The 17,468-nt window shown below is 42.8% G+C and overlaps 1 protein-coding gene across 3 annotated transcripts in view; it reads left to right on the top strand.

Annotated features, from left to right (window-relative positions):
* Positions 1-17,468, top strand: part of TBX15 (T-box transcription factor 15) — a 102,902-nt gene that overhangs the window by 36,724 nt on the left and 48,710 nt on the right. The window contains exon 1 of one of the 3 annotated variants that reach the window (XM_057720735.1): positions 11,979-12,038. The exons of 1 other annotated variant lie outside the window; for it this stretch is intronic. Coding sequence is in view for 1 of the 2 variants with exons in the window: in XM_057720731.1 (XP_057576714.1) it covers positions 12,099-12,147 (49 nt within the window). In the remaining variant the exon portion in view is untranslated. Of the gene's footprint in view, positions 1-11,978; positions 12,039-12,084; positions 12,148-17,468 lie in introns of those variants that run through there. One more of the 3 variants, XM_057720731.1, reaches the window with a different exon arrangement.

Genomic DNA, 17,468 nt, shown 5'->3' with positions numbered 1-17,468 from the left:
ACACATAGTGAAGAGCGGGCTGCTGTTGCTAAATCTTGGGTCTCACTAACTTTCCATACACAAGCATTCCTTGGAGCCTAGAATAGGGTCATGGGGTTGATGCAGGAGAGCATGAGCTATGTAATTTTTTGACTTTTTTTCACTTCTTGACCGTCCTAGAGCCGGAAGCTCTTCCTTTTTGTGAAATTGTTCTGTGAGCTGTGTTTCCAGATCCTCACAGAGAGAATATTACCTAGCAGAAAAGCATGACAGGGTTTTTTTCTGACCCAACAACTTTATATTTCCATACTATCTACACCCTGGTTGTAAATGCTTTGGGGGCGGGACTCTGCATTATACTTTATGGGATCCCCCTTTGCATGAATTATTCATTGATTGATTGGTTTTCTGAAAAAACCTGAATGCTTTGGGATATGTGTTTTAGAAGACAGAATGATGAAATTTGTTGACTCTTGTAAATACAAAGCTTTTGCTGTGTTGGCTTAATATTGTGGCCCTGGAGTGGTCTAAACTTTCCCTTGCAAAAGCAAAATCACTATAGGAGTTCCAGACCTAATATATATATTAGGAAAAGTGTATACATACACCTATATGTAGATATATGTATATATATATTTTATATACATTACATATATTAACATATTCTTATTTAAAATGCAGATGACCTTTTAAAAGAAGGGGGCTCCTGTACACTGAAAAGTTTCTTTTAAATAAAAATAAAACCATGGCCTAGATGATCTCCAGTGTTGAGCTGTAGGCAAACTTAGGGCAAGAGAAACCTTTCTGGCAGCCCTAAAATGACACTGTGTAGATGACGTCTATGTTGCCTATGAAGATGGCTTCTGGAAAGATGCCTAACATTCTTCGTACTCCCTTCTTGGGCCTTACTCTTGAGCCTGATGAAGCCCGAAACTTGGTATCTTGTAATTCTTCCAACCAAGGAGATGCTTAGGATTCTGCGCTCTTACTGGTACGGGTAGATCTGGCGGAACTTGAAGGCTGTGCTGAATACGAACCTGTTAAATCAAGCAGTGCTCCCAGCTAGGATGCCTGCATATATCAATTGTGGAAACCAACAGTTGGATTAAGGAAATCCCCCAACTTGAAATGAATATCAGCTTGAGTTATTAAGCCCAGAAATATTTCCTGTCTTTGAGATTTGCTGGTAGGCTATGCTTGCCTTAAGTTAAAGGGTCAGATTTTCCCGTAAGCACTTGAGCTCTCTTGCTATTTCGGGTAATCACCTCTCCACACACATAGCTTCATCAGGAGTCGGAGCTGAGTGAGTTTTGTCGACTATGTCCCCTGCTGCTTTAGGATCTCTTCCTTAGCCAAGTGAATGCTCTGGATGAGTTTGCCCCCTTCTGTGATCACGTTATAGAGCTTTTGGTTACACAGTATTGTATGTAATTCATCCCCATGTTAACAGGCATTCCTCCAAGTGAGGACAAGACCTGGCCCGTGGTGGATGACAGCTCTCCCTTGGGATCTCCTGGGGACAGGCTGGTGCTTTTAGAACTGCCGTGTGCCTTGATCTTAATTTATCTGTTGTATTCAATATCATTGGAAGCCCGGGTAAGGCCAAATACCTGACCTCCATTCCAGGGCTGTGATATTGCACCCACTCCAAGCTTCCTTTGATCCTTGCTTTGGCACGCCAAGTAGGGGAACTCCTTAGCTTTCCTTGGTACCCCCAATTTCATCTGACTTGGAGAGTTTGTGACATTTAGTCTTCAAATTACAGATTGATTTGATTGCTGGTTGGAGAAAAAAACAAGCTTTGACAGTCTACTGGAAAGTAGCTGATCAGACTGATGCTTTTCCAGGCATCTCTGTGAAGATTAGTATTCCTCCTAGCCATCACTTGGCTGTCGGGGGACAGTTCTTGAGGAATAGGACATTGGGCTTTATTTGGTCTTCCTGGTTTTGAGAACCTAGAAAGGTAGGCAAGGGCCACTATAGACAGCTTACAGCATTCATGTTAAGTCCACTCCCACTCCAAATAAAGACAACTGCTTGGCCCAGTTAATTTTAGAGTGTTTATTTACAATAAATTCAGATCTGCTGAAAAAATATCTACCTTTGTAGGGGGCAAGGAAATAGTCACCAAAATCCATTAAAATTTTTCATTTAGGGAAGAGGAGAATTTTTTTTTAATTTTTAATTTATTTTTATTTATTTATTTATTTATTTATTTTGAGGTACACCAAGTTCAATCTTCTGTATTTATACACATATCCCCGTATTCCCTCCCTCCCTCGACTCCCCCCTACGGGAAGAGAATTGTTGACTTTCTTTTTTTGTTGTTGTTGTTGACTTTCTTAAGTATGAAGGTTAATAAACTGAAAGAAAAAGAAAGACCAAAAGAGAGAGAGAGAGGAAGAAAGAAAGAAAGAAAGAAAGGAAGGAAGGAAGGAAGGAAGGAAGAAAGGGAATGAAAGAAAGAAAACAAAACAGAAAGAACCCTGTGTGTAAAACATTAGTGCTGGGTTAGGGAGACATTGGTTTCAGATACTTCCCATATGTGTAACATGGTACTTATTATAAGCACACGGCCTTTCTCGTGTATCATCCATTCCCATCTGAAATCTTCTGGTGTGAACTGTGAAACAATGAAACTGAATTTTAAAATGAGTTTTATAATTAGAATCGGTGGCTTTAATTAATTCTGTTACAAAATCCACTTTTAAAGAGTATAATCTCAGCTGTCGACAGGCCAGAACCCAGGTTCTCATAATACAGAAAAAATGTCAGTATTGTGTCTATATATTTTTCCTCCAGCCTTCTTTTGTGGCTGCTTTCTCTATATCATACTGCTCAGAGGCCTGCGCTGAGGGTAGATCTAAATATGGGATGTACCGTTGCTTCAAGTGCGAAGAGCCTTTTCCTGGTGGTTTCCTGCTCTTGGTTTTCTGAGACCAGAATTTCAAGTAAAAGAAGTACTCAATTTCTGTCTTTTGTGGGCTCTAGTGCAGGTTCTTAGCCAAGGAAAAAGTCCTTGTCAGCTTTCCGGGAGCCAAAGAGTAGCTGCGATTCCTTTTGCTGAGCTTCTAGGGCCAGTCCACTTACGAAATTCAGCCATACTTCATGTGGGTGCCCAGTCTGGGCATTTGTGGGTGTTTAAGGCTATGTTAGGGCAGGCTTCCCAGGAGACAGAGGGATTAAACACCTGGAACTGATGGTGGGCTCCAGGGTTGTAAAAAGTCTTATGAAAAGAGTGGGCCTAAGACTGTTGCTTCTCAGGGCCCTGGGTGAAAGGGGAACTCACACTTAAAATAATTGATAATTTATAGAGTCTTGGCTTCAATCTGTGAAGGCATGGTTGGTTTTTTGTTTTTGTTTGTTTGTTTTTTGTTTTTGTTTTGTTTTCAAGGCTTGGTTGGTTTTAAGCACAGAAAATCATTTTTAAAAATTGCACTCCTTGTTTAGATTTGTATCATCTTCCACCCTAGCCCTACATTCCTGCCAGCTGAAGGCATTGCTGGAGAGTCACATTCAGGTTCCTAACACTGGCAGGGACAGGGCCATCTCCCACTTGCGGCATTAGGGGCAGCACAGGGAGGAGAGAGGACCTAGTAGGGGCTGTAGGTCTGGAGAAGCAGTGAGGTCCGTGTCGGGACAAGGGGCACTGACATCGGGCTGGTGACCTTTGGAGTATGTGTACAGATTGGCAGGGTGGGAGCAGGAAGCAGTTTGGGCTGAGGTCAGTGGTGACCTTCAGGTTTCAGCACGTGGAATCAGGGACGATGGGGTGTTTCAACCAAGGCCGTGAGGCAGAGCAGAAAATGGCACCTGTGGTTGCAGCAGGTGAACTGTAATGACTGCCAGGGAGAGCTCAAGAGCCATTTGGAGACCCTGCCAGCCAGAAGGGGAGGACCAGGGCCTGGGATTCCACAGATCTCCTGCCCCAGGCTCAGGGCCAATGACTGTTGTTATTGTGACCCCAAAACTCCTCCAGTGGCCCTTCTCCAGCTGGGAGAAGTAGTAGGAGGACACAGCCTACTCCTGTTCCTTTCCTCAGCAGACAGACGCCCTGCTCTTTATTCTAGGGAATTTCGTGTTAGCGGTTGCCTGCGTGTGGAACTCCACAGAACTCAGTGTGGGATTCTGCTAAGACTTTAGGGTACCGAGCCCACTGGGGATGGTTTCCCCTACTGTTGGGAGATGAACATCTTCCTCATTATTTTGTTATCCTCTGACAGCTGCAATTTGGACATTTCTGGTCTCTGGGTAAGGAAAATCTTTGCTGTGAAGGAAATTTATTCCAAACTAGGTGTTTTGTGACATGACTGATGACGTTTACTTCTAGTCGTTTGTTTTCTGGAGTAATCTGCTCTTATTGCATGTAGCTAGACGGCATTGGAATGAATGATTCTGTCTGTTCTTAAAAGTTTAACTTAGTTGCAGGATGAAAATTGCTCACGTGCTCCACAAATGGCAGTGTCTCTTCAGGGTGCCACGGTGACATGCTCAGCCTTCCTGTCTTCCCTGCCTCATTCGGCAAAGAACCAAGGTCACATGCTGATGTGAAGACTGACCCCCCCCCGCTCCTCCAACGAGAAACATGAAGCACACTGTGCTTTCATACCAGCAAGCTTTAAGAAACTGAAGCTGTCTTTTCTTACTTGTCTTGGTAATGCTGTTTGAGCTCTGCATGGTGTTCTGATTAAAGCTTGCCTTCTGTTGAATGGTGAGGGGTAGCCTCATAGTTGTCAAGGTATACATATTGGACATTCATTTAAAAAAGCAAAACAGTAACAGCAAAGCCACATCAGAGGTCACGCAGCTCAGGCCAGTGCCCCTTAAATAGGCTTCGTTGGAAGGCCTCAGCTCTGTTTGGAGTGTGCTCTGAGGGAAGGTGCGTATATATTTTCTTCTGCTGCTATTGACAGATACTTCAGTGGTCCAAAGTGGTCTTCATGTGAACTATCTTTATGGCCAAAAATGAGACCACATCATGAGGGTTCCTACCCCAAGGACTTGTGAACAGAGAGGTCCTTTTTATGCCACTGGGTCTTGGGCTCTGCATTAGCCAGCTTTGTCCTGGGTCCTTCATCCTCAGTCCCCTCCCCAGAGGAGAAGAGTCACATGTGGCCCTGCCCTGATGAAGTCTCAGATCAACAGAGGAATCTCTCCTCTACAAGCCACGTATGCCCAGCCCCCAGGGCTGTGTGACTATTACTGTTGGGGGGGGGGGTATTTTCTGTTTCCATTCCATAAGAGCTGTCCTTTTGTTTTGTTTCGTTCTTTGTTTTTTAAAGCTCTTAATTGGAATATAATTGCTTTACATTGTTGTGCCAGTTTTTGCTGTACAACAAAGTGAATCATCTGTATTTATACGTATATCCCCATATCCCCTCCCTCCCGCAACTCCCTCCCACACTCCCTATCCTATCCCTATAAGTCATCACCCACCATCAAGTTGATCTCCCTGTTTTATGCAGCAGTTTCCTCCTAGCTATCTGTTTTACATTTGGTAGTGTATATATGTCAGTACTATTCTCTCACTTCATCTCAGCTTCCCCTTTGCCCCCCGTCCCATGTCCTCACGTCCGTTCTCTACAACTGCATCTTTATTCTTGTGCTGTCTCTGGGTTCATCAGTACCATTTTTTTAGATTCCATACATATGAATTAGCACACAGTATTTGTTTTTCTCTTTCTGGCTTACCTTGAAGAGCTGCCCTTTATAAATTTTCTGAAATCATGCCATTTCTTTCTTCACTCTCCCTATTCACTCCTCCAGGCTGTGCCTTGTGGCCAGAATGTACTAAATTGAAAATAAAGTATTTATTGTGTACTTATGCTAAAGGGTGGTTTTTCGAGCACGATATTGGGATATTGTGTCCTATCTTTAAATTTTAAATGCAAATGTACTTCAAGGACGACAGAATGGACTATTTGAAATCAGGACTGTTTCAGAGACACCTGGGTTGGATGGTTGCTGCAACTATAGGATGCAGAAAAGAAGTTTAAGACCATTCTTGCCTTGAGATCCTTAGTGATTTTGTGAAACTCATTGAGAGATCTGGAAACAGCTTGAATTGTGGATCACAATTTCAAAGCATCTGTGTTCTTTCCGTCTGCTTACAGTTCTCTTGGTTCTGGTTATCTGGACCACCTCAAACCACCGTGCTGAGAGGCAGAAAAACTAGCAGCTGCTTCTGTCACCCTCAGACCCGAAGGCCTCGGCTAAGGGCCTCACTGTCAGATCCCTGCCAAGGCCTTTGGCTTTCTTGAATGACTTGATCACACACTGATGTTTCAAGGCTGGGTGCTCCCCAGCTGGAGCCCTGAGAATGCTTGCGTGGCATCCCTAGAGAAGGAAACTAAGTTGAAAGAAACTCCCACAAAGTAAATCACCAGGACCCGATGGTTTTCATCCAAGAGTTGGGGAAGGAAATGAAGTGTGAAATAGCACAGATACTGATGAAGACATTAGTTCTCCATTAAAACCACAACTGTGTCAGAGAAGAGGAAGTTTGCTAACATGATGACCTTATTGCTAGAGGAGAGAGATTAGTGGCCTATCTGCTGCCTCTGGAACCTGGTCCACTTGGAAAGAATGACACAAAATATGAACAATGATACAATAGCCTTTATTCCCTTAAAGCCGGTAAGAGGAATAGCACTGCATTTCATGCATGGCAGCATTTCAGTAGAAACCTTGGAAAGAATATGATAGTGAATATGTAACATGTTGGCTGCTATCCCCTATTCCTGTGCCCATGGCAGACATCACTAATCAACCTGGCACACTTCTCTCTAAGCGTGGATTGGGCCTCATACTCCTCGATTTTGTGACCTTGACTGCCACCCATCAAATGACCAGAGTTGACAGAGATGTTAAAACTCATTTGTCCGCTTTGTCTAAGAGGGTGTATTTTATCATGGACCATATTGGCTCATCATTAAATTGTAAATAGTGACAAGAAGGAAGTCTTTCACAGGTAGTTTAGTTTAGGAGCTGACAAGAAACATGTCACATTCTTTCTTCTAAAGACTGTTAGCAGAACATCTATTGCCAGGGATAAACAGTTTTGTGAGAACCGAATCCAGATGTGTAATCCCAACCCAAACCACCGGAGGGTCTTTCTGAAGGGGAGGGAAGTCATTCCCTCTGAACAATCAGCACCATGCTCTGGAAGATCCATTTAAGAAATGAGAATCAAGGCAGCATCCTTCACTAAGCATTTCCTTGCAGAGTTTAAAGAAAGTTGTAGACATTGTTGAGTCCTGCCACAACAGTGAACTCTGTGGGGCAAAGAAGTGAGGCAGGCTTTGAGAGGAGAGCTGCTCTGAGACTTGGAGAGAAAAGAGACAGGAATGATGGACCTGGGAGAAGGTGAGTAACTTTATGGAAAACCTTGGATTTCATTGGGACTGGCTTTCATTTCACATAAAGGGAGTAGAAGGCCAGCTCTACTGCAGGTCTGGGAATTCCACGGGCCTATGCACAGAACATTTTGCCATTGGATTGAACAAAACCTGCTGTCACTGGTAATGATGAAAGCAGTTTGGCTATAATAACTATCCTACAGCCTCAAGATCTCCATATAAAGGGGGATATGATAGAGCATATCTCCTGGATGGACTGTAAATGATCATTTAAAGAAGGAATCTTTCAAATTGTACACTTTAAGTACATGCAGTTTATTGTATGTCAATTATATCTCAATAAAAGTTCTTAAGAAAAAACAGGAAGTCTGCCTGCCTCATTAGAGAGTGGGTTATTTTGCTTGATCAGTGAAAAGATGCCACATGTTTTGATTTACAGAGAATCAGCATATAGTAAAATGTACTTAGCATGGGAGAGACCCTAATTGTTCTGTGATTTCTCATCGATAATTCAGGATCTTGTCATATCACAGGGTCATCACTGGGGAGATGAGCAGGTGCTGTGCTTCAGTGGGCATGTCAGCAAGGATACGATGTGGTCCATGGGTCAGCAGACCTGGGTGCTAGTTCCCACCCCACCACTAGGCCCCTGTGACTTTGGTCACATCTAGTGGAATCATAGGTCATGGAATAAGATGCCAGGAGCTCATTTTGTCTACATCTTTGCCTCACAGGTGCTAGGGATCATCATCTCCATTTTAAAGACAAAGCAGTAGTTGCTCAGTAAGGGTCCATTAAGGGTGCAGCACGGGAGAGGTGCAGATGAATGAGAGGAGGGGATCCAGGTCTTCTCATGTCACCACTCTGCTTCTGAGTCTCAGCGTCCTATCTTTAATGGCTCCATAAAATAAGTGCAGATTTAGCTTGTGTTTAGAACACAAGGGGAAATCTCTGTGAATTAAACAAATGATTAAATGTGGTGCTGATCACTTATATTTCTAAGTCACTTTGTAGTTTATCCTGCTGAGTTCTCACTGAGTTGGGTAAGCAATAGGATTCCTTATCCACTTTCCACAGATGCTTCAACTAAGACTCATTGGGTTTAAATGGCTTCCTCAAGGTCACGTCAAGGTCAGAACCAGGGCTCAAGCTCCTGCCTTCTGATTCTAAATCCAGGGTTCCTTTCACCATAGAATGACAGATAATGGAGAGTTTATTTATCATTCACTTTAATGACAGCAGAGTCTTCAGCGTCACAAGGTGGTAAAAATAGACTGTGAGGGCAAGGAAGTTCTCGGTAGCAAACAAACTGAGCTCACCAAAATGTTCTCGTGGGCAGGCTCGGTTGCCGTGGCCTTTAGGAAAGCCTTGGCAGTCCTGCCGAGGGCAGCGTCACCTACTCACCCCGTCCAGCTTTCCCTGGGAGCTGCCTCTTGGCTCCAGGGCCAGACGCAGGCACAGCCCTAGAGGACACGCGGCAGGGGTGGGGGATGGGGAGCGGGAGGAGGATTTCTTCTGAGGTTTGGGGACCATGGATTGAGAGCACATCTCAGGTGCAGGGACTGGACCATGTGTACCACAACAGTGAATTTGCTTGGTTTTGGCACACAGACAGAGAAACAGCCACTGAGGATTTTCTGAGGGGCAGGGAAAAGGACACGGAGAGAGTATGAAAGAATAAAAGTAGCCAGGCCAAAGGAAAAGCCCCATTTTCGTTCACTTAAAGATAATTTATAATCTCCCTACTTCCCAAAATGATGTGATATGAATTATAGCAAAAAAATTATATATGCATGTATATGTGGCTAAAATAAAGATAAATGGGAAATAAGGGCCCATACCGAGAAAGTTGAGGTGGTCCCATATGACCATTTAACACTCCCAGAAAACACAACCTCTTTGTCTTCATAAGGGAGATAGAGAATATACTTCTATTAGGATGCAGCACTGGTATTCTATGTCGTATTCTTTTGAATATTTCTCCCGTTGGAAATATCCAGCTAAGGGGAAATACTTTACATTACAGCAGAAGAGAGCTTGGAAAATGTACAAGTTTTTCACTTGAAGAAATCCTATGAAATCAGTGATCCTTATCCTTTTAAAGTCATAGATTCCTTTGAGAATTCCATGAATACCATAGATCCTCTTCCCAGGAAAATGAAAGTTCCTACAAATTTAACCTTTAATTTTAGGTCACCTGTAAACCCCAAATCCCATCCATTGACTTTGGTTAATAACTTCTTCATTTAAAAAATTAGAAATTTATCCCCAATTTCAGAAATGCTGTCATGATAGTTTTTAATACCTTTCACTCTTCTTACTGGTGCTATTTTGTAGAATAAGAAACAATGCTGACAGGTTTTGTGGGAGTTTTTATACACTTTAAAAAAAAACTCAGACTTCTATTTTTTATATATATATATATATATATATTTTTTTTTTTTTTTTTTTTTTTTTTTGTAACTGGAGCCATGTGGCAAGTATGGAGAAAAATTGTGCCTTGTTTCAACAATTTTGCTAATTTTTGGTTGAAAGATGACAGATGCCTAGAGTTTACCTTATGTTGAATTAAAATCAATATTTCTCTGAAAAAAATTAGAAATTAACATTTTGTGGAATAATTTTTCCTTTACAAAAAGATTCACCGTATGCAGATGAGGTGATTGTAATTAAAATGTAGGTACAGGGACTTTCTAGGTGGTGCAGTGGTTGAGAACCCATCTGCCAATGCAGGGGACACGGGTTCGATCCCTGCTCCAGGAAGAGCCCACTTGCCGTGGAGCAACTAAGCCCATGTGCCACAGCTACTGAGCCTGTGCTCTAGAGCCTGTGCTCTGAACCAAGAGAAGCCACTGCAATGAGGAGCCTGTGCAACAGAACGAAGAGTAGCCCCCACTCACCACAACTAGAGAAAGACCATGTGCAGCAAGGAACACCCAAATCAGTAAAATAAATAAATAAGTAAATAAATAAATAAATTTTTAAAAATGTAGATATATTGCCAGTGTCACACAAAATATTCTGATTTTTATTAAATTCCCTAGCCTATGACATTTGTACTTTATGTATGTAATCATTGCACACTTATAATTTTATCTGTCTTTTATTGGTTTCTTTTAAAGGTGCTATATAGTGTGTATTCCACTGAATTTATATCTGATAATGTATAATATTTGGTATAACAAGGAAAATCTGCCCTCACTGTAAATCAGTTTTGATTACATTTAGAATATGGTATATAAATAATACTTTAATATCTACAACAGGCCACACGCCATCAATAAGATCTCATCCTTCAGACTTGTGAATTCTTGGAAAAAATTACTTCCACATGTTCCTAAAACTACTTAAGATTTTTGACTGGTTGGTGGTCTATTGATTCTAAATATCTGACCTGTCAAAACGCCATCTTTAAACTTTAGTGATGCATAGGGGTTTGGAATTAGCCAGGGCTGAATTTATTACAGAACAAAGGGAGGTGATGATTAACACACCCATCTGAGCAGTAGGGGGAAAAATAATCCTTGAATGGATTAGATGCCATGATCCTAAAACCACATTCTCTGAGTGTTGGGTCCTTGCCCAGAAATGGGGAGAGGCCAAACACTGATGCCTTTTAAATGACAGGGTATCTCCATGGGACTCTGGTAAGGGACACTGGGGCAGAGAGTTGAGGGTCAGTTGGGAAAGAGCCTTTCTCTCTCCTGTGGTCTAGCAGAGGGGAGGACCCAGACCCACTCTGTGTGTAGTAACCCTCAAAGCCCACCCGATTAGTGTTATTTAATTATTAGTCTTCCTGCCTGGCGGAGATTGCATTAAAGTGTAAATAAATTAAATTTTATTTTGTTAACCACTAACCAGGAATCACTTATGAATTTTTTTGGCCTCTAGTAGGCTGCTTTCAAGACTGGTGTAGAGCCTGCCAAGGAGATGATGTGAATTGTTGCACACTGTCCCTAGAAGCCGAGTCATAGGCTGGCTCTCTCTATTCACTGACAATATTTGGTAGATTCTGAGCACTCCCAGGATGTAATTCCAGGAAAATTTATCTTTGTAAGGATCATCCATGAACAGAGCACTAAACCCATTTTCTGATTGTTTTCTTCTTTTTCCTCTGCCATATCTTGCAAGCTTTACAAAATGTATGGATTTTTAAAAAGAGCATTGCATAATACTATTGATGGAGATTGCCTCTCCAAGAGAGTCCTCCAGCCGCTGGGTACCCTCCTGAGAAGGAAACAAACCATTAGGACAGTCCTTCTGACCCCCATTCCCTGGGAGGAGGAGCCCTTGAATCACAGGCCCAGGTGCTCAGGAAATCTCCTGTCACTCTAAGATGGGCCAGGACATGGCACCATGTCCACAGCTTCTAAATACAGTTCAGGCTGGGTCATCATGACAGATGCTGAACTGGCACCACTATGAGGACTGAAGTGGGAACTCTGACAGGGCTTAAATGCCACGGCCCCTGGGCTCGAAGTCTTCCTGGGCTGGGATAGGGAGAGGCAGTGCCGAGCCTTATGGGGAGGCGGGTAGGAGCACCTTTGGCAAGGAAATCCTGCTGCCTCGGCGACACCACCACTTCTTCAGAAGGCAACAGACACCCAGCAACACTCCAGCTATTTTAGAAGCTGTCAGTTTCTGAATTGCTGACACACTTGGAGGACACTGTCTCTTCAAAGGTCATTCTGACTGTTCAAGGTAGGTAGGCCTGGGAAAAATCAGAGGCATGCTGTAGCTAAGGTGTTGGCGGAGGAATGGATGGAATTAAGTGGCCTGGTCAGGATGACTCAAGGAGTCAGGAATGGAGGTAGGAGTATTGATTTGGGGATTCCCAAATCAGCCTTCACATGGAGGACAGTGTTAAGCTATTTATTTGCCCTGTTCCACCCTCGTCTTCTTGTCTATCAGCAACAAAATCCACCAGGTTCGTTTCCCTTGACAACTCACTCTGGGGAGGGCTCTGGAGGATAAAAACCAGGCAGGAGAGACTTGGGAGGTGGGCTTTTTTCCTGGAGGAGTCTGGGGACTTTGGATGTGAGGGTGGGATTCTAAGGTTGGCAAGCATCTTAAGCAGGTGTTGGTAAATCTATAAATACAAAGACACTGCTATGAATACAATTAATCCAGAGTGTTTATTTCACTCTTAGTGCTTGCCCTGTGCCCCCAAAGTGGATCCATTTCTGTTGTTAAAGCATTTGATTTTAGGGTTTCTGAAGGTGGAGTGGATGGTGGATGAGTTCAAGCTTTGGGGTGAGAGAGACCCGGGTCCTTTTCTTCTCTCTGATGCTTCTGGGTGAGTGGCACTGGGCAGTTACCTTGACTTAAGTCTCAATAATCTCACCTGTCAAATAGGTTATAATGCACAACTCTCAGGTCTCACCTTCATGCTCCCGGGGAGACTCCCGGGAGATCTTTTCTGCCTCCTCAGCGTGAATTTTCCATAACCTGGGCAAGAGAGTGAGTGCTCCTGACAAGGTTGTCAATTTGGAGTCAGGGGACCCTGCAGCCTCCCAGCTCTTTTCTGTCTTTCCCACCTCTTGTGGAGCAATGCCCTTGGGCTGCTTCTTCAGCCAAAGTTGATCTCTCTGCTTCTCTGTTCAAGGCTAGAATTTGCTTCTCTGGTCCCATTTCCTTACTGAAGATCCAACATACATCTTTTCTCAGTGGTCTGCCCTGTTTTCTCTTCTTTCAGATTCTAGTCCTTTTCCTCCGTAACTAGTATGGCAGCCATCACAAATCCGGAGTAGACCCACACAAAAACAGGCTTTCTTAGCTGGCATCTTGCTGTTCCTTTGCTTTCCCTCCTTCTGCCTTTCCACAGTTTCTCCTTCTAACACATTCAGTTCTGATAGCTTTCGCTCCAAGCCCTGAATTATAGTCTTCTTTATGTGATATTTTCCAGTTCTACATTTAAAATTTTCTTTGTTAGGATTTGCTTTTCTCCTTTTGAAAAAGCACCAACCTTTCTCCCTCTCAGATTTGGATCAGGATGTGATTGGGAAAAGATCTAATCCCATGGCCACCTCCCTTCCCAAATTACGAACAGAACTAACATTAATATACTCCTACTGTGTGCCAGGGGCTTTACTGAGAGCCATGGGTATATCTGTTTTACGGAGGAAATTGGCTCAGGCAGGTTAAATCACTGGCCCAAAATCATAAAGCTGGGTCTGTGTGATTCTAAAGAAGGACTGGGCTCTTTCCCCCTCTTGGCAGCGCCTCTGGAAACCCCACTTCACTGCAGACAGCAGGGACACTCGCTGTGGGGGGGCCTGGGGGATGCAGCAGCTCTGTGTGCAGGAATCACCCTGTTCCTGAAGGAGAAATCATTTTTGCCCCCACCCACCCCAACCCTGCCAAATAACACACACACACACACACACAAGCATCACCAGTTCCAGCGCTTGTAGAAGGGCTTGCTCCTTTCCTCATTTTACCCTCATGATCACAGGAACCTTTCCTTCTTAGGTTCACGTGGAGGAGACTTAGTATCCAGAATTTTCTAGATGATTGACTGTGACTGCTACTCATAGAAGTGACCAAATTCACTGAATTCATTGGATGCCCCTGAAGGATTTCAGGTTAGACCTTGCCAATCAGTTTTAATAACAACTCACAGTCATGGAAGGAAAAGCTAGCAGGATTCCAATAGCTTAGATTATGTGTAGAGGTGACCCTTTTGGGATTTTGTCGGGAACACGGCATTCAATTAAGACACCTCATTACTAGGGATATAGTGGTCTCCTGAAGAAGATCAGAAGAAGACTGTCACTCAAGATTCTTGATCCGGCTCCAGCCTTCTTCTCTGGTCACACCTCTTCTCTTGCTTTGCTAAACATACAGCACTCACTCACTCATTCATTCATTCATTCATTCAGCATTTTATTGAGTACATAATAGGTGCCAGACACTGTCACAGGTGCTGAGGATACAAGAGGAGTCGTGCAGATGTGGTCTCAATTACTTGCTGTTCTCTAAACCTGCCTGGTAGCCTTTACTGCTATGTCTCGCCATAAAATTCCCTTTTCCTGGAAGATCCTTCTCCTCCTTTCCCCATCTCTTCCTTCCCATCCTGCAGAGATCTCTTCATTAGCCCCAGAAAAGACCTCTGGAGGAGAAGACTTTCTTCTCACCTTTAAACTCCCATAACATTCTGTTGATACTCCTTTTAGATAATATGTGAAAATTTGCATTCATATATCCCTTTTACTACTGATAAAGTATTTACAGAAATACACAGACACACACTTTGTTAGTGATTCATAAAAATTGCACAGAGTAAGTACTAATGATATCCTCATTTTGCAAATGATAAAACTGAGGCTTAAAGAGGTTACGTGACTTGTTCAAGGTTAGACAGTTGGAAAAAGAAGAGATGAACTTTAGAAATCGGTCTTTAGAATTGCAGTCCCTCAGCATGCTCTATGCCATGCTGGATTTTGACTCTTCTACTTTTATTAGATTATTTAGTAACCTGTCCTGTCTCCTGAGTGATTTTGTAAGTTCCTGAGGACATAGGAACATAACATTTAATTTTGAGCCCCTCACACTATCTAACACGTTGCTGGGCTCAGGCTAATCAATTAGTATTTGTTGAAAAAATAACTGATTGCTTGACTGGATGAATTCAGAAAATTACTGGAGAGGTTGTTATGTTTGCCAGCCATGTAGCTCTTCTATTCATTAAACAGGATGGTTCTTTATGTTTGGCTTGGTAGATTGTGTGGATTTTAAACTTAGTGTAGCTGGTGGTATCCTGAGCATAACTCGAAGAGTACTACATGTTCCTGGCTGTAGTCGAATGTCTATCCTACTTACATGTTTGAAATTGCCACCTCCAAGGGCACTGCCTCCAGAAGTCATAGTTAAAATACACTTGTTGCTTGGAAATTGGCTGCTTAATTCTTTTCCTTTAGCATATATTAGCATGGATTTATTTATTTATTCATGTTCAGTGAGAATGTCCTAAGAAGGTATAAGGCAAGTTCTTCTAGGGCCTTTGGGGGGAGGCCTCCTTTTCACCTCACAGGAACTCAAAGACCACTGTGGCAGACTTCTGATGGTGTTATGGAAGTGACTGCTGTGGTGGGGGGCGTGGTGGTGGGAGGTTGGGAGTAGTTGTAGTTGCAAAAGGCAAACAAGTGTTGGCTTAGGGATGAGCTAATGTGTCAATTCACCCAGAAAAAATGCCAAGAGCCTCAGGAAGGGGCCTGTGTTGAAAGCTGCTGGCCTAAAATTGACTGGTAAATCCTGAAGACCACCCAGTCAATCAGGGTCAACTTTTGGAGGAACTCTAGGGCAAGAGGTGTTTAGATCTGAATATTGCCATGTGGCTTGTGCCCAATTTTTGATTATTCCATTTATGCATTTTCTGTGCTTTCATCAAGAATGTTTTCTGAACCAAAAGTTGGTCTCAAAACTTTTAATTTTATGAAGAGAATGAAATAAAATATTTGAAATCAGGATTGTTCAAGAAATTCCAGGACCCACATTTGTCCTTATTTTTTTCTTGGTCTTCCTGACTACCTTGATCATTGGCGTATAATCTTATATGTTAATTTGATACTTTACTGTTCATAAAGTGCTTTCACGTGTATAATTATCAGATGATTGCTCCTCAAGTATAGATATGCATTTAAGACTATCAAAAACTTTTGTGCCCTGACTCTGACTTAAGCCTAAATAAACCAAATTATGCACAACTAGGAACTACTTCAGCTGCCTTTTCATGTCTTTCAATGCTGTCATTACACATTTCTCAAAGTCCAAACATCTCCCAAGTACCTCCTAATGTTATTTTGCTTATGCTAAAGCACAAGAGTGATTTGACATTGACAGTGATCTTTGATGATCAGTCTGTCACATGTGGGTCTTTTAACCAGTGGGGGGGGGGGGAGCTGGAAACAGAAGTGAAATACAGTGAAAGAGGGCCTTTTACCCTTGTACTTACTTGTTAAATAATGTTAAGTGAGTGAAGAGACCTAAAACACTCCTGAACATAACAGCTCTGCTACTGCGAAAGCAAAATTTCCATCTGACCTGGGTTTGAATTTTCTGTTTTCCCCAGAGTTTCCATAGAGCTATCTTCTGACCGAGCTGCCTGAACATTAACTATACCTTTCCAAGTTCAGAGTGGGAAACACAGAACTCTGCAGATCTAGTTCTAAAACCTGGGCAACAGTTGACAGTGGAAAGAGCATCGCCTCTGGTGTCAGACTAACTCAAATCCCCCTTTGACACCTCCTAGTTATGTAATGTGAGAAAAGCTTCTTCATCTGCCAAACCTCAGTTTCCTCACTTATACAGTGGCAGCAATAATGTCTACTTCATAGGATTTGCTGTGAACATTGCATAAGGCTTAACTATAAATGTATATAAACTATTTAGCGTGGTGCCTGTTATTTTTCTCCTTTTGTTTGCTTCCACCTTCAACGCATGCTGGGGCACTGGAGGCCAAACCTTTCATGACATTGAGACTTTGATCAACAGGAAATAGATATAAAAATGACTGCCGTCACTTCTTCGCAAAGCCTCTTTAAAAGGCTTAGCTCTCAGGGATGACATTGGGTCCTGGCCTCTGGTCTGCGTGTCAGTGAGAGAGGTGCTGGTTGTCAGGTGGAGAGTGCTTTAGGCAGCTGAAGGATATGTGCTCTCAGTCTCCTTAATTGGATTATTGGCATGGTAATTGCAGGCTTCAGGTTACCACCCCCTTTTTTCCCAAATAGAACTTGGAGGGCATGGAGGGCTCAGAAACTTCATTCCATTACTAAAGTCATCTAACAGGCTCATCTGAGTGTTTGCTAGCATCATAATTTTAGTTTAATCCAACCTGGGTTATAGTTCATTCCTTTAAAGCGCTGGACTGGGTATCAAATTTGGGCTCAGTCCGTACTCAGGACAGTGCCAAATGCTGTGCTTCTGTCATATTTAGAATTACTCTGTGAAAAGCTTCATCACCAGATTTTGCTGAGCTACCTGTTAAAATCTGATGTCCCAGAACCAATTTCCACTGCAGAGGTCCTCTGGAAATAGGAATTTACTTGAGCCTGGTACAGAGAGTCCTGCCTGGGTTATAAGCTTCTGTTGTCTGCTATGGTGTGAATGGGAGCCCTGCGATGACGGTGGCGG

Source organism: Hippopotamus amphibius, chromosome 1, assembly GCF_030028045.1.
Source record: "Hippopotamus amphibius kiboko isolate mHipAmp2 chromosome 1, mHipAmp2.hap2, whole genome shotgun sequence".
In the NCBI taxonomy this organism is placed as follows: Eukaryota; Metazoa; Chordata; class Mammalia; order Artiodactyla; family Hippopotamidae; genus Hippopotamus; species Hippopotamus amphibius.
Note: the sequence above shows the minus strand (reverse complement) of the source record. Positions and strands in the feature narration are given on the sequence as shown.